This window comes from Syngnathus acus, chromosome 13 (genome assembly GCF_901709675.1).
Source record: "Syngnathus acus chromosome 13, fSynAcu1.2, whole genome shotgun sequence".
NCBI lineage: Eukaryota > Metazoa > Chordata > Actinopteri > Syngnathiformes > Syngnathidae > Syngnathus > Syngnathus acus.
The window spans coordinates 11,096,602-11,123,917 of NC_051098.1; the positions used below are offsets into that span (position 1 = coordinate 11,096,602).

General features: G+C 38.6%; 1 protein-coding gene across 2 annotated transcripts in view; it reads left to right on the top strand.

Moving 5' to 3' along the window:
- The window catches only part of LOC119132080 (limbic system associated membrane protein), a 92,091-nt gene that overhangs the window by 32,535 nt on the left and 32,240 nt on the right, over positions 1–27,316 (top strand). Inside the window, exon 2 of one of the 2 annotated variants that reach the window (XM_037266982.1) lies at positions 21,506–21,584. In XM_037266982.1, coding sequence (XP_037122877.1) covers positions 21,506–21,584 — 79 coding nt within the window. Of the gene's footprint in view, positions 1–21,203; positions 21,585–27,316 lie in introns of those variants that run through there. The other variant, XM_037266981.1, reaches the window with a different exon arrangement.

A 27,316-nucleotide genomic window follows, 5' to 3' on the forward strand; every position in this document is an offset into this window, starting at 1 on the left:
ATAATTGGTTATGGGTAGCAATTGTAGCACTTATTTCATTTTTAGTTCATCAAACTTCTTACACTACAAATCTCAAAGATCTTAAAAGAATTTTTGAAGAGCGCACGTAGCAATTGCGACTTTATTTTGTTCACTCAACACTTTTATAGATTTACAATATACTGCAGAAATACCTTGAAGTTCAAACACATTCCATTCCTGCTTCAATTAAATTTATCATTGGTGAGAAATATATTAAAAACTGCCACAACCAGATAGACGAACTGCAGTTGAAAGAAGTGTCTCTATTTTATGACCGGCTACGAATTAAAGCTTCAAAATTGCATTTCACTGTCATACATTTCAGATTTTCACTTTCATATATTTAATTTTTCATATACCGTTTTTTTCCATGTATAATGCACCCCCATGTATAATACGCACCCTAAAAATGGCATGTTGATGCTGGAAAAAAGCCTGTACCCATGTATAATACGCACCCAAATTTTGACTCCTACCTAAGTCCGTAAACGTAAAATTATTTCAGAAAAAATCTTTGGGAACAACCGGATGTTATTCTGCCGGTCAGTATCACTGAGCATGCGCTAGCAAACTCAATAGCGAAGAAATGTTTCGGATTTGTGTAGGGTACATTGTGACAGCAAACGAGCAGGTGATCGAGCAAGCGTCTGATACGAGAGCATTGTGTTCGTATGGAGCGTGTTTGAGGTGAACAGCAGAGAAGAAAGCGCATCTGTAATGGCGGCCTCCGTATGATATCCGGATTAAAAAAATATCTATATTTACCCATGTATAATGCGCACCCCAGATTTTAGGACAATAAATTAGTTAAATTTTGCGCATTATACATGGAAAAAAACGGTATATATATATATATATATATATATATATATATATATAATATAAAAACAGGTTCTGAGGACGGATAAGGCTATCTGAATTGTCCTAATCATCCCCTCCAAAATGAGTTTGAGAGCTTTTGCCCACAGGCTGTCAGTTTAGCGCTCCGAGAAGGAGGTCAAAAGGCTCCAGGTTTCATTCGTCCCCAGTGCAATTTATTTACTTAATGGCACCTCGCCTTAGGTTGCTCGTGTTCTCAGCTACTATTGCTTATTTCTACATCTGTATTCTGTGCCTTTTGCTATACCTGATAATTGGCTTTTCATGGTATGAGACCCGGATTGAACTGGGTCCTTATCAATCTTGTGTACGAGGGGGGTTTCTTTCATTTTGTTTTTGTTTTATTGTGTCTGACTTTTTACCTTTCAAATAGGCTTATCTTCATTGTTGATATCATCATTGTATACCTTGACCTTACCCCCAGTCTAGATTCCGATTTGATTCAGTCACTCGAGTTAATAGAGTACGGAAATTCCAGTTCTTGCACGTTGTAAATGTTCAACGACAAGTTAAAAAATATATTCAATAATGTTGAAATGCACGTTGTGATACCTTTGGATCATATTGTTTTTTCAGTACAATTTGACCATCTGTAATAGGCATTCCAGGCAGCGTGAGAGAAACGAAAAAAGAGGACCTTTATTGGATATCGTCTCCTGAATAGAAATGAGCCATTTGCTTCTTCTCTTTATCTCCATCTTTTGTGGGAAAGAAAGTATGCGTCAAAACAATGCACTCTGCATAATGAGTTATTTAAAGCCGCATCAGATTGACCACCTCGGTAGGCACAAAATTTATGGCCTTGTCCCAACCTTCGCAAAGGAGCCGAATCCATTTTCTTTATCATTTGGAGCAGACTCAATGAGAAACAAAGAAACAAGTAGAAAGAATAGAGGAGAACAGAGGCAAAACAGAAAAGATGCCCGCGAAACTAAGTTTCTTTCAACAATAGCTTATCTAGTATAGGGGACATGCTGTATTCCTCCATCATAGATATGTTAAGATCCAGGTTTGACCTAATTTTTTAAAAGCCAGAGGGCTTGCTATATGATTATCTGCGAAAGGGATCTGTTGTAATGTGATAAAAAGAAATGGATTTAGAAAGCGAGCTTGTTCTCTTGAATGTGAGATTAAAGCTTGGACAGGATTGGATATATTTAAAACCGTGAAACACAAAGAACAAAACATGATAAAAAGAAGACGGCAAATAATATATATGTCTGACTTTGGCATTTACAAAGCCCAGTTCCAATAAAATTAGGAAATCATTATGTAGTATGTAAATAAAAATCTAATACAGTTTCCAAATCTTTACATTTTTTATTCATTGAAATACACTGAAAACATATTTCATGTTTAATTAATTTAATTAATTAATTTTAGGCCTACAATACAATCAAAAAATATCGGGACTGGCATCTTTACCAGTGGCGGGTATTTCGAGCAAATTTGTCCGTTCCAGGGTTGTTGACAAAACTCGACATAAAAATTATTTAAAGTTCTGAGTCTTACTCTTATTTCAGTGAAACCCTCTGGGTGAACATTTGCTCCATTTGGAATCTCGGTGACTATTCAAGAGGTAAAATGCCTTTTTCTACTTTGGCCTGCTTCCCATCATCCAATAGGAAATTGGCCACATGGGCATTCTAAATGCAAATTGGAATCCATTTTATAGACTCGACTGACCGAATATGTACAGTATATGCTGTTGTAAGGCTTTTTGGGAGAGAATGTTGGACATATGCAATACAATGTATCTCGCACAAGGAGACGTGACAGCTCGTGGATTCCATCAGATTGGCGAAGGATACGGGAAGCCAATATTTCTGACAAATGAATTGTTTATTTTTCAACTGTTGGGCATGAATGTACAAAAAGTCTTTTATGAATTCAATTTATTGCCCATTGAGAAACTGCTGTAATTTTTAATCAGCTCATCTGTAATAGCTGACAGTTCAAAGTCCTGTGAGCCACTACTTAGAAGTGATAAGACGACAATTTGTAGTATCAAGTGTGAAATTAATGCTTTATCTACCATTTCCCAGTGCACTCATCTAAGAAATTATATCAAATAACTCATTTGTCAGTCTCACTTCAGATTATTGCGAATTTCTCTCACTCTTCTATTTCCATAGTTGGGATACATTGTAACATTGGCCAGTGTATGAATTGTTTATCATATTATATATTCTTATTATATTTATCATATTTATATATTCTATTTGTCGTATTAGACGTTTCATATATAAATATATATATATATATATATATATATATATATATATATATATATATATTCATATATATATATATTCATATATATATATATACAATTTTATTTTTTTCATTCTCCAAAAGATTTTCACTGTCAGCATGTCTTCTGCCTTTCTGACTTTTCACAGTAATGTTCTTTCTGACACTAAAAAAATTAATTTTGCTTGAAAAATGTGGGAGTATAATTGTGGCTATTATCATGTGAGACAACCTTTTACTAGAACATCATAATTCCTGTCTTTTGTGCTTTTTTTGAGGTAAGTGCACCAATGACACTAACCCAACAGAAATAATCAACATGGTAAAAGTGAAGATCTATCTTCAACAGAGGCCCTACTTTCAAAGAACGCTTTGTCGCAAGACAGAATTGCATGAAAGGATTTTAAGAAGCTTAATATTGTGAGAACTAAAAATGAAGCAATTCTTATTACACATGCGCAAACAAATGGATCCACAGCGGATCCTTCAAAACGCCCACGTTGCAGAAAGTCCAACTAATCAGGTAAAGCAATGCCTTTGGTTCCACTTAACCATAACTAAAGTAATTTATTCTAGTCATTAATTGTCGCAACCGAGAGTGGCCTGTTTCATTTCTTTGTTCAAGTGAGGTGAAGAGGCCTTCAGCTGAGTGTTTGTCTGCTGGTGGGAATGACAGTGAAGGGTGTTCCGCTTCTCGCCAGGCCATAACCAACACTCGTATTCACTCAAAGCTCTACATAGGAGTTTCTGAAGGACGTACTTCGGAGGAGCACGTCGCTTCATCACTCAGCTTGCTGACTTGTTGTAATCAGAGTTTTGAAAATCCCACCCATAACTTGCTGCTGCCCCGGCTTGTTAACAATCTCCTCCATCAGCCGCATGCTTTATATTGTCACAGTGAGCTCCATGAAAGCAGCTGGCTTGCATAAATAGATCTCTAACCTCCCACACTTCCTCATATCGTGACAGGTAAACAGAGAAGTCAATCATTGGGAGGGGTACTTTGATTCCTGAAAAACAACACGGATGCGCTAATGTGTTATACGTGATCCTTCTGCCTCACGGTTAGCGAGAATCTTTGCGTTGCGTGCAACTCAATTTCAAATTCTGTCATTTTTATTTGGGATCGAGGCTGTTTCAAGTTCACCATCCGTTTCTTGAATGTGATACTTAGACATACTTTCATAACTATTCTATGGTCAACTTGGAGGCGTTCCACATTTATCTAATTTAAATATAATTTTATTATATTGTCAGTCTAGATCACGTTCTCTCATTTGGACAGGCGATATTCATATATCCGGCTCAGCTCTTCACACAAAGAATAATCACATATAAAACGTGCTTCGAAATGTTTTTGGTGTGTGGATTGATCGTGGTATTTCAGATTTTTGACAGCAGCAAATTATGATGGATAGATGAAAGCAGCACAAACACTCAATTCCAAACTTTCACTGTCATGTTGTTTTTATTAATACTGATATTGCGTTTCTCTTTTAATTTCATCAAAAGTAATGAATGTGACAAATTGTGATGAACAGCATGCTACGTGGTGAATATTAATACCCATCAAGTCGTCACTCAGTAGGATGATAATCGACAGCAGCCTGTCATTTCATAATATACGTCGGGGATTCGAATGAGATAGACAACGATTCAAATGTTGCAAATCATCTCATTGCCTGAGACTTAAATTAGAGTTTTATCGAGATTTAAATTTGTCATTTCCGCAAATAGCAAATTATATACTATGTTTGATAGTTTGCTTGTCAGTTCTCGCAAGTGTGTTGCAAATATACAGTAAATAGCAAAGCCTGGGAACTCTTCTTTGACAGAAACTAGCAAAGTCACTTTTGTATTCTGCATGATGACCAAGACTTGTGCTGACCTCTCTTTCCATGAATCCATCTTATTGAAAGCATTATTGCAAAAGTAAGACCTAACTACTGTTTGCCTTCTTTAAAGACTATTAAAATAAGACAAATGGCTCATTCCTCAAGGTATTAAGAGGTTGATTAAATTCTTCAAATTAGACAAAACGATTTGTTATCAGCCCCGCAATTAACTGATTTACAGTATTACAAGACCACAATTAATGCAATGGTGAGTTTGAAATAGTCCACATAGCGATACATAGGGAAAAACATAAAGAAACATAAGCAAAGAGAATAAGACAACGTATATAAAATCCATTTTGGCCAAATTTGCTTTTAGATACAATCATGGTCGTATTGGAGTGGATTACCGTCGCATTCTATAGTGCCACGTCGCAAAGGTGAATCCACCGACATGACGTGTTCCACTCAGGCTCCCTGACATCTGTACTCCAAAAGTAGAGGGGAGCATTTAAAGGCTTTCGGGGGAAGAGTCTCTCCTCTGATACTCGCAGCTTTCAAGGGAGACATGTTTTCTATTCATGCTGAACTGCCAGTGGGTGTTTAGATATTCACGGTCTTCTCTTCTGCTCTTTGTCTCTCACTGTATTATCTTCAATTTCAAAGCTGTTGTTGTTTCCCCTGTTTTTTTTTTCGGCCTACACAAACACATAGTCACTAGGATCTCGAGCTACTGGGTGCTCTTTCTCTTCTTTCTTCCTCCCACATTTGTGCTTTTTCTGCTCATCGCAAAGTCATTCAATGTCACTAGTCGAGTCGTAGTACACTTGTAAGGTTTTGGGCCGCTTGTGGCAGAACGTGACGAATAAAGTGCTTTCATACAGTATATCCACTGACTATAAAAGATTTGACCATTTACGCAATCATATTTTAAACAATGTTAGTGTCGTAGCTGTAACTTCCACGAATAAATGAAGGCTCAGTTTTGATGGACAACATGAGGCCTAATTTATTGTAGTCAGTCTTTTTAAGGGTCTGGAGAGGCACTCAGTATTGTTTCTACTAATTTACCTCTCTGAAATAAGGCTATTATAAGTTTGAACTTTGTGTCATGGTAAATGAGAACCTCTCTTACAGTTGCACCTATTCATCTTAGCTTTTGCTCTTAAGATTTCTCTGGATTAATCTGACCACGTCTGAAATATTTAGGCGGAATTCATACAAGCGTCAAGGTGCTTTTTGTCTAGTTTTCTGTGTGCTCTCCTCATCTCAGATTCAACAGCGGGCCAACCTCAGCTGGCATGGACAAGATCCTGTCAGCCTCCATGGGAGCAAAGTCCTAATTAGTGCGAAGCACACTGGCTACTTTGATGTTCTCGCCATCACCCTTATTTTCCAGATGATATGCTACGAATACATTAACATCATGGTTGGTTAACACTGGGGCACCAATGAGTATACTAAAAAAACGAAAAAAAAAAGGAAAGCAAGAAACAAAAATAAAGATTTTGCATGCATACATGCATACATACATACATGCATACATACATACATACATACGTACGTACATATATATGTACATACGTACGTACATATATATGTCCATATGTACATATACGTACGTATATGTACATACGTACGTATACGTACGTATATGTACATACATACATACATACGTACATACATAAAAAAATACTTTTGAAGACAAACTCACTTTAAGTAGTTTTCTAGATGTGAATTGCTTCTACTAAATTTCCCAGATCATCCACTGTGCTGCAATTCTGCGAAGTTTGTATTGGTGCCAAGTGTTTTCGGACTACTACATGCTGTGATAGCCGTCTGCTGAGAAATAAGTGATGCGCAGTCTTTCACATCTACCGCCAGCGTTAGTTAGCCCGCCGATCCAATTTATTAGTGTTTTAGTGTTGTTATGATATAGCCTTGTTGGGAGAAGTTGCTCTGATGATGGGAGGATGGCTGGAAGGATGGATGGACGGATGTATATTGATTAGATTACTATGGTTCAGTTTTTCAGAATTTTTACTTGTTGTTTTCTGTCCTATACATCCTATCTAAGTATAAACCTAAATGTTTTGAACACTACTAGAGTGACAAGTGAGGCATACGTTTTTTTAATAAATGTTTCCAAACAATACATTCCCAAGCAAACTGAACTTAAACTAAAACTTAATAAATCATCCTTGCCACAAATAAATAACAGCATTCATACCCATACAAGAATAGCTCAAATTGATGTGTACATTTCTATACATCATTTAAAATGTTAAATTATACGAGGGAATGCCTTACTGAAAATAGAAAGACCTTGTTTTGTAGCTGCCTGATTTAGTTATAGTGACACAAACACACAAACTCCCAAGGTGAAAGCAACACCAGCATGCTGTCGCAGCTGCTACAGAATAACAAGTAACCAATGGCAAGATTTGCATTGCATGGCCCATGTGCTCGGCTCCCTGTGCTTCTTCAGGTGTTTGCTCAATACAGACGAACGGAGAGATGAGCCACTTGTTGAAAACCTTGCCCCAAATGGCCCATTACCGGTGGCCAAGTGCCCCAAAAGCTAGTTTAATCTAGAGCAGTGACACTTGCAATGATAAATCTACGTTTCTTCACAGCAAGAATTTATGACATATTGCAGGGCCAATGCAACAGGTGGCTTTCAATGGTTTCCTAAAATACTACTCGGAGATGATGAAACAAGCTGTGTCATTAGGGCTGTGTTCAAACGATGTTCCCGATAGCCTCAGCAGCCCCGTTTGGCCCAAATGTGGCGTGCTGGGACATGTTTTCCCTCTCCTTAATGCTCTTGCTAAGTTTTCTCACATCTATCAGGATATGGCCATGGGAGGTACGATGCTGGTGAATTCTCAAAAGTCCACTCTGTCAGGTTCAGCTTGTAGTCTAGCAGCCATGTCAATACGTTCCCTCTGACTTTCTAATGGGCTTCTTCATGCTTCCCACGTTCTATGACGGCTTTCTACTGAAGAAATGTGGATGAAGGGCAGCTTTGAAGCACGTTTGTAACTCCTGCAGAGTTGTATGAAGCCCTCCCCCCTGTCAGGCCCCGGCTCCAAAATACATTCTGACTCTCAATAAATCTTGATCATATCAGCTTTCTGGAAAAACTAGTTCATTAATGCATCTCGTGTGCAAAAGAACCCATTATCGCAGCAGTCACAGCCTGTCACGTTCACACATTGACCTACCCCCCCCCCCTCCCCCACCAACCTGGTGGTCTGAAAAAGGGGTCGCCATGAGTATAATGTAAATGGCAATTTAGCGGGAGAGCATACCGTAAAAATCCTCCAGCTTTTGAGAACAGTGTTGAGCAAAAATAGGCCAGACAGTGGAATTGAGATTGAAAAAAAAAAACTGAGTTATGGTTTGTTTTTTCTTCACTAATATTATTATAGTGAGAGTATGATTTTCATGTTGTTTGGTTATTAAAACCGAGTCCTCTATTTTTGAGCTGGTATTTCATTATTAAATAGATAAAAGTTTACTGCAAATGACTTTTTTTTTTCATTATTATTGCTGTGGTGATTGATGTGCTCTCAGGCACTTTTAAAGGCATATTTTAAACAATCCATATAAAATTGATCACGGTAATGACTTGAGGGAGCAAGCCAGACAGTGAGTTTGAATAATTGAGTAAGTTAGTGGGAGAAGGAGCTGGTGTTGTGTTTGAAAATGCAAACCTGTTTCCTGCCTTTTTTTAATGTCTTTTCTTTTGGGCAGCCATTGTCTTGGCTCTGAAGGCAAACTATTGTCAGGGTGGCCTAAAACATCTCAAATTATTATTTTTTATGAGAAGCTATGATACGTATCAGTATAAGGTTATTGCGTTTTTGAACGATACAATTCGATACAATAAAAGCAATTTTGATACAATATTTTGTAATTAACTTTTTTTTCAATTAGGTGTTGAAGTCAATTTCTGTTCATTTCAATGGCTCTATTTTTTACTTTTACAAGTGCTAAATCAGTTTATTATCACTGACAGCTAGTCAGTAGTTACCTTTGACAACTAATAATCTTTAGCTGAGTTGTAATTATTATCTGGACAGCAAACAAGACAATGCCTTTCCTTTGTGTTGTTGAGTTTTTTTCCCTCCTCTGTGTTTAGAATTTTCTTCCTGTAGCATATCTTACATTCTCTAAAGGAAATAATTTGGCATTATAAAAATCTCCCCTCTTGCCATTGTGTGTTTATGAGAGAAATGAAAAAAAAATTAACATGTCGGGCCGTGTGAGGTGTAGATTAGCATTTTTGTCAGCATGTGCACATTTATAGAAAGTGTGTGAGCATCTGTTGTATTAAACATTTGGATGTCATCGAATAAATGTAACAATGTGGGTGCATGCACTCCAGAAACAAAAAAAAATATTGCAACTGTATTGAAATTATATACCAGCTTTTAAATTGCATTTTATTTTGCGACATGGTGGGATAGCTGATAGCACGTCTGCCTCCCAGTCAAGAGCTCTGGGCTCAAATCCCCACCTCTCACCCAAAGACATCCGGGATACAATCCAGCTACGCTCGGCCCTAATGAGCTTAAGTGGAAGAAATCATGGTGGGTTGGATGTTTTGTTCACCTCCATATGTTTTTTAATCATACCCTCGCTTTATACACAAGAATGAAAAAAAGAATCCAACAACAAAGATGCACATCTGTCCATTGCAGCTACTTAATCAATTTATCCATGCACCGATTTCTCCTCTGAAGGATGCTTTTTCTGATTTGCAAGCTTTTAGTCACACTAGCACTCACTTGCAAATCAGCACCAACATCTGCTCATGCATATAATGTCCTCTCTCACTTTTGAGTCTGTCCGTATTACAGATGCTCAGGGTAAACACCAACCTTAATGTGGGACATCAGACTCTCCATCTTTGAACTGGCTTGTGTCCGGGTGCAAACTCAACAATCGAGAGAAAACAAAGGAGCCGATTGTGGACTTGAGGAAGGTCACAGCCCCTTAGTGTCTCCTCGCCCTCACAGACTCCCTCATCTCTATTTTGGACTCCTTTCCATTTCCACCACCATCACCCTAGACCTCAAGTGGGATTAAACCATTCAGCTCTCTGCAGCAGAGGACGTTCTTCCTGCCACAGCTGGGAAGCACGAAGACGTTTGTGCAGTTCCGTACGTTCATCATTAAGTTCATCCCTACCTCCTTCATTATTAAATGGTACATTGGCAATGTGAACAAGGCTGAGAAGGTGATTGGCTGTAAGTTCCCATACATGCAGAACCTGTACGGTTAAACAACTCGAGGCCGTGCAGGTCCAATTCCAGCGGGCACTTCTCACCCTGGACACAGCTTATTCGGCTCTCTCCCCTCAGGCATGAGTCTACGGTCCACTCAGACCAGAACCTTTCTCCTTCTTCCCTTCGGCTCTCAGATTCTTGAGCACAAAATAAGACAGTATCTCTTAAAACATCACACTGATATCTCTTGCACATTTCTATGCTTAGATTTCATTGTTTATTTTCTTGAGCTGTTAGCATTCCATCTGGTTTATGTCACACACACACACACACCCCCCCCAAAAAAAATTGTGAATGGAAATTTAACTGACCATAGCAATGAAATAATGTTTTATCCTGATTCTGATGGTGCAATGTGCACAAAAGTGCAAAACTGATTTTTATTTTCTGGATTGAGGACTGTTTGAGAATTTTTTGTTGGCTCCAAAAATTGGGAGTCACATTGTATTGCAGACATAGATTTAATATCTATTTACGAGTACAATGACACGCATTCTGATTTCTTCTTTTACTGTACATATGAGTGGACATGAGTGGACATTTATTCTAAATTTTTCAAGTGGCTTCACTTGCAGCAGTTTTCTTTTTTTTTCTTTTTGCTTGCTTCAGACACTTTGGTGACTCTCACTTTATAGTTGGTGCTTGGTGTCAAAAAATGAGAATAAAATAGGAGGATCTACTGACATCCAGTGGGCATCGGGTTTCACTACATGAGCTGAGTAGCTTAACACCATGTAAAGAAAGCTGTTCATCTTCACCAGTTTAGATTTCTAACAGTGTTCCTTAGTCTATATGTCCCCTGCACTTTACTGTTCTCACCTATATAAATAAAGAGCATCTCATTCTTTTTAATAGTGTGAATACAAAATGTATTTTTGAATTCTTGTTACACTGACTTTCAAAACATATCCTTTGCATAGTAGTATTTATTTATTCCTTGATGCCACGCATGAATTTCTGTCATCTGGAAAATACTGGTTGGGCACTTTCAAGAGCTGCTGCCTTTCATCCCAGAGACTGCATGAAATGCGAAGGTCATGCTTTCCTACTTCATGTCATAAGAAACTCAACGGGGAAAGAAAATCAGCGTGTGATTTACTCTCAAGTCACTGATTGGGTAGAGAACCGTTGGCCTTACTTCCATTCAGGCAGCGAGGGTTCACTTCCCATTGAGTGCCAGTAGTAGTTTGCAATGTTGTTTGCCTGAAGTCAGCTGGCCACGACCCTGAACAGGATAAGCTGTTTTAGAAAATGGATGGAGGAATTTACCCTTCATGAGGCCTCAAACTCATATTATGGTAATAATTGACTCTCTAATGGGGTTAGGAAGAATATTTGACTGAGTTATATAGTCACCAAGCTAACAATGTCTGTTAAAAGTATTTTGTAGCACTTCTTTGTGGTCTACATTTCATTTTATCTAAGCAGTTCAAATTGCTTCTCAGTCTCCCCCTGCTCTCTCTTCTTGCTCGGCGTGTTGCATGATTAGCTACTCCTCGTACTCCTTTAGTGAAAACGATACTTGTTAGAAGTATATCTTATGAAGGTGGGGATCGGTGACTCAAAGGAGAGGAGCCACAACAAATGACGGAGAGTGTTTAGCCGCAGTGGCAAATCTTAAGCGTATGCCTAATTTAAACCATCTCCTGCATATTCCATACCCTCCTACAATGGGCGTTTTGCAGCTTTGGGAACATTTTATGCGGGGAAGGAAAGGGGATTATTTTTCAGATCCCTCAAAGATGGAACAGAAATATGGAGAGGCTCTTTCATAGCCCATTTGCGGAACACAGAACATCAGTCACACTAATTCTATATTCTCTTAGCTGTCACGAAAAAGGGGCTTCTAGCTATGCACTCAACTGTAGGCCTACATTGCTATAAAGGGAGATTAGAATTTATTTAGGGCTAATTGACACACAAACACACAGTTAGGAAATTGATGTGTGCGTATTTGAGCGTACACATGGGTACTGCCAAAAGTTGCTGTCAGGGAGTTGGAGCCCATAAATATTTAAAAGTCACTTGCAACTTCACTGCTTCAATGCGACAAATTGAACATACTTTTTATTTTGTATTCATTTTTTTAATGTCTTTGACAATCACTGGCCATTCATTTTGGCATCACATTTCTCCTTATGTGCCCCTGGCACTGACACTTAATCAGGGGTGACTTGTTGTGACTTCTACCATTACTGCATTTTACTAATTACACACAGCTCAATAGTCCTTTTTGAAGTCACTCTTGCACATGGACACAGATACACGGACGTGCTCACACTACTGTGGAGATCATTTCTCTTTCTTTTTCTCGGATGTTTCTATAGCAACGGGAGAACGGCTTACAAGTGTGACAATAGAAGCAGTCACATTAAAAGGGCCCGCTATCTAAATCACTATCTCGTAGCTAATAGTGGGACACTTACACAATACATAAAAATAGGCACGAATGACTGTTTTGTTGTACTGTGGGGCATTATGATTAGCACGTTGAATTTACACTTTAGGGCTGGAGTGTCAAACTCATTTTTGTCGCGGGCCTCCAAGAAAGTCTTAGTTTCCTTCAGAGGGCCATTATGACTGTCAACACTTTATATTATATACAGTATAGGCTGCACAACAAACTGATGAATTACAAGTTTTCAAATCAGAGATGAGTAAAAACTATTTAACTATTTTTTAAAAAAATGAATGGTAATAAAAAATGTTTTTTTTTTAAAAGTGAAGACAATTTGTAATTTTAATATTGACACTTGAAGCTGATGCACGATTTGTCTTCGGGGGCCACATAAAATGATGTGGTGGGCCGTATCTGGCCCCCGGGTCTTGAGTTTGACACCTATGGTACTATAGGTTTGAATCTTGGCTCAGCACTCTTGCGTGGAGTTTGCACGTTCATCCTGTGTTTGCGGGTTGTTTTGCCTTTTGAAAAACATGTAGGTTAGCTTGATTGAAGACTAAATAGGAATAAATGCTAGTATGTTTGTCTATGTGTTCTGCCAAGTGATTGAGCAGGTGTATACTGCTTCTTAGCCAAAGTCAACTTGCTTAAGACAAGCAGAATAGAAAATGAAAATATATTACAGAAAATGGATTGATGGATTAATCCAAAAAAGGGCTTCAGGCTAAAGTGCTCGCTTTTATTTTCATGTATTCCACTTTTCTTCTACATAGCAGACTATTTGGAGATGCAAAAATCATGAATGCCCCTGATAAAACTCAAACGAGCCTCGGGAAAACATGCAAACACCACACAGAAAATAAAATGAGCCAGAATACAAATACAGAAACTGTGGACTGGTTTGCTGACTGTTTGCAAGACTGTACTCCTACAACTATATTTTATCATCCTGAAATGTGCTGACTACATGTAAGAAAACATTCATTACTAAATAGTACATTCTTCACTTTACTGAAAAACGCAATGCGGCCATTTTCTTCAGAGCCTCACACATGCTTACAACTGGTAAGTGCCAACTGAGATGACAGTACATTTTCGCTCAAACGATATTCTTGGCAAAAATAACTGCTATTATGTTGTTTTTGTTTTGAACAAATGTCAACTGAGGTCATAAAATCGTGGTTTGACAGATGGCGGTGTACGCATTTATGTATCACAGAGCAACTTTACACTTGGAAAAATAGTCTCTGAAATATTTAAGATGTCACCCTATGCTTATATGACAAGGTACTGGCAATACAATGACATCATGGTCATGTCAACCCACCCACCTATTGTCTTCAAGTTAATTTGATTCATGTTGAACATAACTCCCCGATTCTTCATATCAATACACTTCATGGTTTTATCCGAGCAAATCAGTATCAGGCTTCAACTGGAAAATTAATGCAGCCCTTGTTTCAGATATATTAAGACCTATAAGCTTAATTGACCAAGCCAACTCCATTAACTAATTGACCCACCTCAGACTTTAAATAGAATTACAGGTGAAACATCTTAAACAGAGAAGAGTTCAGTGCCTTGATTCAACTTATTTTCAGGGACAAATCAGAGTTGTAGAGTAGCTAATAGCCAGCAGATGTCTCCCCTTTACCAGGGAAAAAATTCCATGCCCATTTTCATCTTCTTCCCTGAAGCACCAGTGACTAAATAGGCCAGTGATAGGCCTGTTTTTGTTAGAACTCGGCAGTTTGATGGATTGGGTTCATCACAGATCTCCTCATAAATGAGATTGACGGTAGAATTGATAACCAGGTCATCCATGTCTGATGTATTCGCATCCAGCAGTTCAAACTAATCTTTTTCCCCCAGAAAGTGGTGATTTCTGACTTATTGTACTGTAAGCCAACTTAAATGATAAGATTTTGTGTGTGTTAAAATATCAGGATGAAGTGGGTCTGATTTTATTTTTCAAATATGACAATAATGTTTATCTTTTTAGTGTGAAGTACTATCAATATAAAGAGTCATTTATTTATATTCCGGACTGCTTATCCTCATGAGGGTTGCAGGCGTGCTTTTCAATTTTTAATCAGGCTGTCGGGCTTGTTGAGCAAAAGTGAACCATTGTCTGTGTCAGGAATGGGCAACCGGCGGTCCGCAGGCTGCATGCGGACCCCAAGAGTGGCCCTCTGATTAATTAATTATCAATACCTTGCTCACCAAAAATAAAAGAGAAAGGGGAAAAAAAAGAAAAAAAACATTGATTTAAGATTCTTTCAAAGAAAATGTAAGGGTGGGGGGAGATTGGAGAAAAATCTCAGGAAAAAATTAATTCAGCCTTAAAAATACCCCAAGAAATACCAAAATATTCTTAATCATTGAAAAAATATGCAAATCTCTGGGTGCTGAATGCAGGGGTTGACTGCAATTTTAAGTTGTAATATCACAACAGCTAACCCAAACTGACTTGAGTAAGCCTATTATTTGCAGATTTAGAGTAAGATGTAAAATAATTATCTTGGTTGGATCTGAAAAAAAAAATCTAAATTGAACTCGCATTGGGCAAGGGTATATATTGGAATTAATAATATTAATATTGTAATTGACCATGCTTTGAATCCCCACAAACACACTATGATCCTTTATTCATCCATCAACCTGTTTTTTGTTCTTTTATTTGATTTATTTTCACCTCAAAGCAAAGGTGAAAAACACTTCCTGTTTGTCACTTTTGTCTGGCAACCGAAATAAGTTTGTATTTGGACTTGGAAAGTGTCCTCCGGCAATGATGTGATGAAAAGCTCAATTTGACCAGAGACAAATAGGCCCTGTCAGCCTGTGGGTCTATGTGAGAGGGGAAAAAAAAGGTTACCTTGATATGGTCTGAGACTGTGGCCACAGAAAGTCTACATACATATCTTTTCCTGAGAAAAAAAAAAACTTTTAATAATTCTCAGAGCATTTTATGGAGAGAAAAATAATTTAGATGTGTCCTACAATAGAGTGGCCCCAACATTATGCTCCCATTAAACAATCTAAGAAGAACATTTGAGTTTAAATCCCTTTTTTTTTTTATTCATCTGAGGTGTCAAACTGAAATATGCAGCTCCCTCTAGGTATGCGTTGGCTGGATTAGTGCATTAGTGATATGCAAATGGTTTAATCCTGAGTGAAAAGCCTCAGTATGGTCTCCATTTGCCCATTATGTAACCTAGCGATTGTTGTGTACACACGCCTCGCATCTCTGCATATTAGCTGTGAGTGAGTATTGTGTATTATTTTTATTTGAACGTATATACAATGTTCCACAAGCCGCTAGAAACTTCACAACTCATTGATCACCAACTGTGGAGATGGACACAGCAAACCTAGATTTTTTTTTTTAGCATTTTAATGAACTGGAGTGGGTGATGCATTAAAGTATTAAGTGCCTTTATTTGGGTGACATCATAAATAATAGTGGCTTAAAGCGTCTGCTATGTAATTAATTAACAAGGATTAACATGCGTGTCTATCATTAATTTAATAATTAAATATCACCTCATTTCGGTCCCACTCTCAGATTCAATAAATCATGTTTAAACATCTTTCTGTGTTGAAATTATGTAAATGGATCTGTTGCCACAGATAATGTAGTGGTCCACACAATTGACTTGTGCAGCTAGCATAATCTGACTCCTGATCCGTTACTATTTTATAAATAGCTTTGGAATGTCTTATATGAATACTAATTAAATTATGATTGGGACAAAATAGATTAACCAATATCACTTTCTAACAACGAGCTATTGGGATGACCAATGTCCAACAGAATGTAATTGTGACCAAATTAGCCTGCAGGTCTGTTATTTGCAATGCCCTACCTCAGGCCGTTTTGGAATTTATTTCCTTGAGCTGGCTCCTTTACGGCCCAGCACTCTTTTACAGGCTGGAAGGGAGCTGCAGCCCAGTTTACGTACCCTCGTAAGACGGTCCCCGTAATGATTCTACTCCCAAGCCGTAAACGTTCCAGACAATGACTATTAAATTAACCGTATATATAATTTAAATTCCTTACGTAGAGTATATTCCTTACTCAGGACTCAGCGCCATCGTTCAACTGATGTCTAACCAACCCAATCTGGGCTGCTCAAATCTCCAAAAGAGTACAAAAAAATTTGGGGGAGGATTTTTGCTGTTGTGTGTGAAAATTCAATCATAGAATTAAATTTTATTTTGTGTACTGTAGGACACAAAAACCACCTTGCTGTCCTCCTCTTGTCACGGTGCTGTATTTGTGACTGCGCATGGCTGCTACTTTTCCATTAGCATGGGAAGGTGACAGTAAAAGAACTTAAATCTGCAATGATGGCTTGCTAAGGGAAAACTTGAATACATTTATCATCTGCTTCCCATCACTTCACCCCCCCCCCTATTTCTATTTCAATTTGCTTTTCACATCTCATCCATCCATCATCTACATCGACCGAGTCTCGGCTATATGTCTCCGTCAAGTGTATGTATCTGTACCCAAAACCTCCCCCTGAAAATCCCCTTATTCATTTCTTAAATGGGTGTGTCCTGCCAGTACCCCCTCAAAAGACTATAGGCATTATTGAATGAAATGCAGTAAATGTCACAGTTGGGGAAATTGATTGCCACATTGCTTGGCTTTCACCCTTCATCTCCTCCCATGTGTTTGGCCCAACTACAATCTTTAAGGCTGAAGATCATTTCTATTAGCTGGATAAGTGAAGTGAAACAGAAAAATAGTAGAGCTGCTACTTTGATCAAGACGATAAAAAATGCTCAAAGCTGTTGTTTCTTTTCTTCATTTAATAATTGATCAAATAAACTTTTGTAGAAACTCATTGCCACTAGTTTTGGGGTGTTTGCTTCGTTTTTGAGACGGTGATTAAAATGTTATGATTTTCGTCAAACATTTATATTGTACGCGTCATTAAATATTTTTTATTTGTGTATCATTACCATTTGTGCGACAATCACTCAATTTTTCTGAATTTTACTGAGTATTTTTTTTTTCTTTTGTTGAGATGAATTTTATACAGAAGATGTTTGCTCGTATTCTCAAGGCTTGTACTGCCCCACAGGCATGTACACTCAATATTGTAATACAATCAGCAAGACCAGCATTGAACATCTGCAAAACAAGAGCGAGCCAAAGCGTGTCCTCTGGGAGCCAGTGACCATGAACACGCTGCCATATGGGCAGGCCAAAGTTTTCTAATGAGGCCAAAAAATGATTGATGCCAGCAGTCACTTGCTACACAACAGTCTGCATGACCAAAGGAGGCTCGATCAAGGCCAAATGAGTAATTGAAGCATCATTTTATTGCCAGTGAAATTCAAATTATATGACAGCAAAAGCTGAGCCACTCCAGTGCAGACTGCTCCAATCTTCGATGACTAATAACTGCGGGACATTTGTTGGTTTTGTTGTAACAATTTCTTTCCTCCCCGGCATATTTTGTTTTATGACGAGACTAATGGCCATACTTCGCCCACCCTTGGGTTAGACCCTTTGGTTCAAACCCTGAATCATATCCATCCATCTCAAGGTATCAGCAGAGCTGTTGGTGGAAATCAATAATTTGTTGTCGATTTATGGTCGTGCTTGAAACTTGAACCCGACCACATGTGCATCCACCTTGTTTCCAAAAGTAGGACAGGTTCGTTAGAAAGCCTCCGCAATCTTTGAAAAATGGTGGAACCAAAAAATATGTAGAGAAATCTCTGCCTTGAGGTAGTTGATGATCGAGATGGATATTTTGTTTCCCATTTCTCAACTGAGTCCCAGTTTTCCGTATTTTTGATGAAGTACAGTACAATTTTGCCCACTGACCTTGCATCTAATTTTAATACGGTGCTATTCTTTTTAAATAACACTTGCATTGGTGTCAATTTGAAAATCACTATTTAAAAATATAGTCATGTTTATACATAGGAATTACATATGTCATACATAATTTATTTATAACCTCCGACTGAAGATATTTCCAAGCCGCGCCATCAATCTGCTTCAGAATCTCTCCCAAACCACCTGGTCTTGAAATAAAGCCAAATGGGACTGCGTCTCACTGTGATGCTTTTTTTTTTTTTTCAGACAAAGGGAAACGCTCAGAAAGCTGGGAAATAGCTGAGAATCGGAAAGTGAGTGTGTGGCAAAGGTGGTAAGCAGTTTGAAAAAGACAAAGTAGAAAAAGGGAGCTTGTTGGTGTGCGTGTGTGTGTGTGTGGGGGTGTTATAAATAAATGAGGCTGAGCCACGAATTGGCAGCTTGGATGCGAGGGAGGCTTTGACTGGGTCGCCATGGAGTCGCTGTATATACTGTATGTGCCACTTCAGCGAAAAACAAGTGCGATTAAACTTGGACCAGTTATGATTTGTGAAAGATTCAATGAGGTACATCTCATGGGAAAAAGAATAAATCATTTTGGTCACCTTTTCTTATTTTCCTGGCTGTTAAATATTTTTGGAAATGGAAGTAGTTGTATTTTTCCCAATCACTGATCAAAAGAAAGTCTATTCACTTTCAGACAATGTAAAATGCTAGTAGCCGTCTTTCCTGTCAGTCTCCCTCAAGATGTAATTAGGAGTTAAAGTGAATATAAAAGCATGCATATTCAAACACAGCTCAGCCATCCAACTAACTCCCAAGAAACCTCCAACACACACACAAACACACACGCATAAATTCTTCATACTATTTTGCCGCCGTCCCTGCTTCTGCCCTGCGTAATAATCAGAGCATCAACCATAGACAAATTTCCATTATATGCAATTTCATGGACGATAAACCAATTGAATTTGTGCATGCTTCCTTAATATCTGCATGTGAGTACTCCCAATGAGAAAATTATATATTTTTATGTTTGTTTGTTTTAATTTGAATTGATGGAGTTCAGTAGATAGAGCAGAAGAGAGCTCTTGCAGCTCTGACTGGGGACAGGACAAGATGGAAGCTATCCAAGCTAGATATGTGGGTTGTTGTCTGCTGGCTGTGCTTAGTATGTCATTATTTTTATTATTTTGTCATCATTCGTCACCTTCCGGCAGTAGAGGTCCTTGACCAAGACAGTGAGAGCAACTTTCCGTCGTGACAGGACTTGTTTCTTTATCATGGAGATCATCAAGATGAACAGATAAAATTTGAAACAAATCTATGATAAAATATTCAATTCCTTGTCTGCTGCTTCCTAATTAAGAGAACAGAGGCAAAATGCATATTAGAAAATGCAGATGAGAATTAAGTGAGGGCCTGCAGACAGATGAGCTTTTGGCTCTTCTGTATATTCCTCTGAGAAATTTCAGAGAAAGAAGCGTTGGGCATGTTTGTACCATGACCATTTTTATATTTTTAGTTTTTAATATTTTTTATATTATATTTAGATGATATAGATCCACATTCATTTCAGCCTTTCAACTTGATTTAACATGACAGTATTTGATCAGTCATAATCATTCATACTTAGCACTTTGCCAAATTCAAAAGAACAAGATCTTTGGAAAAGGGAATATTTTAGTTTCGCCCACGCATTTTATTTCAGATCACAAGAGGATACTAGTATGAGTTTTGCTCCTTGGAGTACTTAATCCTTCTGCCAGAGGGTAATGTATGGGTACCACAATCTTTACTGCCCGCCCTAAGGCCTTACCAATGTGCAGACTACAGCACATTATTTTCTCTGCACAGAGGGTGACTTGCCGCCAAGTGCCAGCTGGTGATGGAGGAGGTGAGAATGGACTCAGTGATGACTTCTATGCAGTCATCATTGTTGGCAGCTGGAACTTTGTACCCACAGAACACAGTATACAACATCGGTTGCACTTTCTCTTCCACTTTCTTTTGTACTGATTCAGTTAAACTCCTGCAAGTGGAATAGTGGAGAGGTAAACATGTAGGTCGGGAGTCAGCAGAAAACATTATTTAAATACGCCGCGCAGATAATGAGACCAAAAATACTTCAAAGCTTTTAGAGGCTGCTTGCATTATATGCTACACCAATTAAATGTTCTTTTTATCATTGTTCTGTGAGGGCAGGATAAGTCACAGTCTTCTTTATCTTTATCTATCCATATCAACAATCATATCTGATGTTTTAGCTTTTTATAGGAGCCTGTGAGTGTCGGTGCTCGACACAAAGGTTAGAAAACAAAAGGTTGCGCAACCTATATTTCATTTACGCCACTGAAAATGTAACTCATTGATGCCGGCGTATTATCAAAGGTTATATTGTAAGTCTTTGTATGTTCACAGCATGTTATCTTCAAACATGCATAATATATTTAGAAAGTAGTTAGGATTTTACTTTAGAGGAACTTTAAATTACACAAAAAAAGGCCATGTGTCCCTCCTAAACTCTTGTCCCTTCTTGTTCACTGTGCCACTTAAAGGGACCTCGGGGGGTGCTGTTGTCTTGACAACCAATAGGGAGCATCACAGCCAGGCACTGGATAACCAGAGCGAGTGAGGGAGAGCAAGGCAGAGAGACAGAGAGAGGGGAGTGGGGGTAGGTGGGTGAGAGAGATTTCACAGCACTTTGTACGCCGAAAGCGTTGCACATCATTGGTGTATCGTACGAGGACAACGCTGCATGTTTTCATCCCTAAGTACTTTACTGGACTGTATTGGACCTGATTGACTGTTTAAGACTTCTGGACAACTACTCTGATTCATTCTGTCTCTATCTCTTGGATTGCTGCCAAAACACTTGCTGCAGAGCTTTAAAAAAAAAAAAAAATGCTCATCGGACGCAAATCGTTTTGGAGGCAGTTTCAGGCTTCTTTTTTCAGACTGTTATGTCTCATTCCTACAGGATTCCCCGTCCGGAGTGTGGACATGCAGCGGGCCACCGACAACATCACGGTCCGCCAGGGTGACACGGCCATTATAAGGTAAACAAGGCTCGTTTTATAACTTTGGCGGCCTTCCTTAGAGCTACTGATTGGTTGGAAGTGGAAGCAAGCAGCCTTGGCAATGTGATGTGTAGCAATTCCTCCCAATTGCACAGTTTGTGGCCATTCAGTGTCGGTTTGATGTGAGTTTTGTGCAGATAATTGTTGGCCATGAATTTGTTTAGAGAAGTGGAGGGGGCGCCTCAATAACACATCGCCTTTTATCATAGTACAATAAAGCAAAGTGAGGCCTTGAGATGTTCTTGTGGGTGCCTGCCCGGCAGAATGAGAACAGTTACTTTTTTAGATGCATGGTTGACAATAGCAGCATGTAAAGTACCAGAATTATTTTGAATGAAGCGTACATATAGGATGCTTGATTTTATAAACCTACAGAGCTGGCATTTATTTAGCCATATTTGTATGTTAGTTGCATGGCAAAGTCATGTTTTTATAATAATCGTGCAGCCCCTATCCAATATAATCACATCCTAGACAACGTAAGCTGTCAACAGCTGGGCAGATGTCACTGACCACGTGATGTAAACCATGCGTTGCGTTTGTGGCAGATTATAATTTTTTGTGTTTTTTTTTTGCTTCCCCTTCATGCAGTGACCAATCCAAGGCACAGAAAATATATATATACATGTGTATATATATATATCAATAAATATAGATATCGATATAATTAATAAAAAATCATTTTTGAATGCCATAGCCTATAGAATACAGTTAATTATATATATATTTAATGATATATATATATATTTAATTAATTATATTTCATTATATATATTAATAAATATAGATATAGATATAATTAATAAATAATCATTTTCACGTGCCATAGCCTATAGAATACAGTTAATGAATATTGCGTCACTATTTGAATGAAGGGTTCTTTTCTGACTTGTCTGACCCAAAGATTACTGAAGGTCTTTATCTATTTATCTACAAGCTGCTCTAGCATTCTAATCATTTGAATCTTCTTATAGTGACATCTGACCGTCGATAGCGTTGGCACAGACCTTAGCCATTTCAATCTAGGGCATGACATACCAGTACTAGTAGTTCTCGTCCCACTGTTTCAAGATGTGGGCCAGTGATCACTATACTCTTCACAGCACCTTTATTGCAGCTGGGCCAGTTGTTTTAAAAAGGCAGTGTGATGGAAAATTGACTTTTAAATTGCTCATATATATTCATAGTTGGCTATCTGGATTTGCTGCCTGCCCACCAAGTGTGAAATCAATCAACCCAGCAAATCTTTCAGCTTTGTAAAATAGTATCTGCAAATGAGGCATTATGATTTTTTTTTTTTGAGATGGTGACAGAACTGTGTTCCTAATTTACATAATACTGCCCCTACACAGTCTGTCGACCCATGACTTGGTCGCTCAACTGCCATGTCCGAGGGAGTCCAAGCATATTTCAGGGTGGGAGGGGGGTTGCTCTCTCTCTCTCTCTCTCTCGCTCTCTCGCACCCTTTCTTGTATTGATTGGATTGGACTGTCCATCAATTGGACTTTGATTATCAGTGAACTGAGATAAGTAAATGGGGATAATGGCAAGGAACAAGTGGAAATAAATCTGATTGTCACAGAGTATGCGCCAATCAAGAGTTGCAAGAAAAGATGAATGGCGAGGATGGGGAGGGAGGAACAGAGGAGTGTTAGTACAGTGACAGTGTTAGTACAATCAGCACAATAATCCCTTCCTGTCCCTCCCAGGCCAATGTAGGATTTTCAAATCAATTTCATTTTTGCTCATCCCACAGTGTGCGTGTTGAGTGGCTGCCAGTGGAGTCATTATCATCTTGTCCCAATTTTGTTTTGGGACATAGCGGTATCTAGGGGAGAGTGATCCGGGATTTGCCGAGCCTGCAAAGTTTAATGAAGTCTTTTGAAATACTTCAGACATTCTCGGTCTTCAGTTCCAAATACTTTGATTTTTGCTCAGTCGGATCTGAATTATGCCTTCTCCAGACCAAACAACTCAAAGCTCTCCTCTCAGGTGCACTGTTCAATACTGTAAAGTGGCTGGCTTCTTTCAAAAGATTGCTTCATGTGAAGCTTCGTTTTCAAAGAAATACACTCAACCTATTTTTTCTATGAACAACCCGGTCAAGAAACCGAGATCTGAACTGTAGTTTGATCCACCTGAATATGAAAACATCACTCTTACCAAAAAGAAAATAAACTCCATTCTGCTCTTTTGTTGTGCAAGCAGGACAGACACTCAGTGCATATAGAGTATTTCAACTGTTCGGCAATTCCTCACAGTCACTGCCTACCTACAGACAGGCGCAGTGGAGTGGACAAATATGCACAGAAAGCCAGCTCTTTGGCAGATTCAAAGTTGGTAACTCCAGTAAATACAGTGCTGGGACTGTCTCTGAATAATTGTATTTTTTCCCTAAAAGTTTCAGACAATGAAAGTCAAATTTACATCTACTTATGCATGTGCAACCAGGAGATTTGAGTGTGAATTTCTCCATCATTATATGATAAACTAAATAATAATACTAAAACCTCCACACTGCACGGGCCTTCACCAAATCTCCTCTATCATTTGTTCATAAATAAATCAAAGCTGTCCATCAGGCTACACACTGTAACGGGTTATTTTTATGCCTTGACCCTGACTAAAATGGTTTGCTTGATGTATTCTCGAAACATCTGATTCTGTTGAGGAAAGAACAAAGGCTTTCAAGAAATGCTTTTTGATCAATGTTTCGTCTGTCGCATCCATTACGTCCGATCAGACCAAACAAATGGATAACCAAAGACTAATACTGTTACCTCTCTGTGGTAGGCCATAATACTGTATATAGGGTTAGCTTGACAAGAAACGGGCTGTCACAAGTTCTTTCGAGAGGAAAAAAAGAAAAATTATGTTAAAGTAAAACACTTAGCGGGTATCTGTAATCGCTTTAGCTCGTTCCTTGTTTTCATTATCCTTGCATGCACGCTGAATTCTCGCATTATTTGTGAGTTCACAAAAACATGACAATCCATCTTGTACCAAACCCGATCATTTCCTCCGAGCCTGATCGGACCAATCACAAAGCAATAATGTGTTTGGGGGCGGGATAGATGGCTGAGAAGAAACTAAGACGTATGCCTCGTTTGAAGGCATTAGAATAATGTAATGTCTCCCAGCCAACCACCAAGCAAGGTTGCGACATTAAAATGAAGATACCAGATGGTTCCCAGGAAGACAATTCATGGCGCCGTTATATAAAAAAGCCTTTTATGCAAGTGTCTCTTGCATCATCTGTATTTTCTTTTTTTGGGGGGCCCTTTAAAATCACCAATAAGAGAGATGTGGAACATTCTGTTAATTTTTTGTGGTTACACAGTTGGCAGGATCCAGCCAAAACCTATTTATGATGTTTTTACTGTGAGTTCAATGCATGCCTAAAGGCGGAGCTTACTGCCAGATGTACTGGCCACACTGGCCGGTATGCATTTTCCCTAAAATTAGATTAAGCTTATGGGACACCCAACATCAGACATTTTGTGCTTTATTTATGCTTTTCAGATTGTGATACTATAAAATGGGATCCCGTATGATTTGAATAGAAGGATTTGAGTTCACCATTCACGCCATGTATTCGTGTGTGTAAATTTGGGCTTGTAGTGCAAATGTGTGTGTGCAATCATTTGCATTTCTGGAGTAGGTCTTAGAAAATTTTACACTTTTTTAAATGTTTGTGCCAGAAAGATATCCTGCTGGGATAATCCTTTTTTTCATGCTGAGATAATCAAGCTAAGGCAGTGGTTATAAAAGATTACGTTAATGACAAAAATTGTCGTAATTTTTTGTTAATGCACCCTAATAGCGTTGCCATTTTTAAGAACTCTTTTGTTTTGTTTTTTTTACAATGGAACCTTGATTTAAAAATAGGAGGGAGGAGGTTGTCCAAACCATGTGACCTGCAATCAGAGGTGAACTTCTATTTCCCAACCACACATAGCACAACTGTAATAATGCAATAAATTAATTTCTGTAATAAATTTACATTCATGTTAAATTAACTCATGCAATGAATTTATATGAAATTATTGGTGTGATATATGTGGCAGATCTGCTGCTGTTTGACTGCTAACATTTTTATGATCACACATCATACATAGGTCCTACATTATTCTGACCTACATGCAGTGGATATTATTGAACTTGGGTATTGCTAATCAACTGCTTGCCCCAAGCACTGTAAGGGAGTGTGTGTGTTTGTGTGCATCCACGTATACACATTTGTGTGTTTTCTGCCGTCTTGTGACGCAAATATTACTCCCTCTACCTATTTCATCTGTCACAGTACAATAATTATGCATGCTTCTGGAATGGCCTACTGCTATTTGAGTGGCTAGCAAAAGTTCAAGGCCTCAACCTTACTGTCCATGAGCTGTAATCACTTTGGAATTTTTTTGTGTTGTTGTCATCAAAAAAAAAAAATGATGCGCATTATAAGGTGTTACGTGACTCTGTTTTACTTATTTTGCGGAGGCTGCTGATTCATTTTCATTTCGACTCAGAAACATTCTATATCCTTTTGTAGCTTTTAGATTCCACCACTTTTCTCCTCCCTCTCATATCCTTTGTTGCATAATCGTTTCATAGTGTTTCCTTTGTTGCTTGAAACAGAATTTAAAGAGTGATCAAAAACTGGGGTGAAGAGAGTTTATATCCCATCTGTGTTGTGTTGGTGGCTGACTTGAGAGCGCTCTTCCCTGCATATTGTATTTTGCTCATAAAGTTATTCATGTCCAAATGCCCACAAAGTAACATCAGGCTGAAAGCTGTTTCTCCTAATGGCTAAAACTCTTCATGGTTGCTATAAGCATATGTTCTTATTCTGTTGCCAGTTTAGTACAAACTCTGTCTTTGCCGTCACTATTTACACTTTGGAATTTTAAGTAGGATACAGAGTTAGACTGTATATTTAGAAGAGCGTCTCCCTGTGTGTTTTCTTCCTACCTCAGAATTTTAAATGGTTCAAGCTCCAAGTTCTCCATTAAGAGATGCATCCCTCAGAGTGATGCAATATATTTCTGCAGCACTGCAAGCTATAGTAATAAACTAAAATTGTGTCCCTGTAAGTCTCATCAATGCATTTCATTGGCAGGGATTTTTTTTTCATTAGCCATTTAAATCAGAATAATGGTGGCTATCCATCCAGCCATTCTTTTCTGCTTATCCAGGGTCAGGTCATAGGGGCAGCTGCTTAAGCAGAGAAGCCCAGACTGAGACCGCATTGACATTATCTCTTCAGTGTGTCTTCTTGAATGAGAAGCTGCTGGTGACCTCTCACCAAGTCACAGATTCATGAGCTAGGGTGGTATGCTGAATGCAAGGCAGCTAACAGTAGAGCACTGCAGAAAGTAATAAAGGCACCCCAGAATATCACAAGCTGCTCTCTGTCCAGTTAAGAGGTCATTGCCAGCTCTCACTACCTCAGCGGGGCACAAAACATCATCAGACAATTGCTACCCGACAACCACTTTTTTTTAACCACTGCCCTTCGGCAGGCACTACCGAGCACACGCGTGCTCCAGCCACAGACTCAGGGACAGCATCCACCCCAGAGCTATAAACACACAACAGCCATAAGCCCCCCCGCCCACCCACACATAATTCATCACACAACAAAGATCTGGACCACCTTCTACATTATTCAAGTGCAATGCCTCTCAAACTCATTATTCTCATTCATTTACATGGTATCT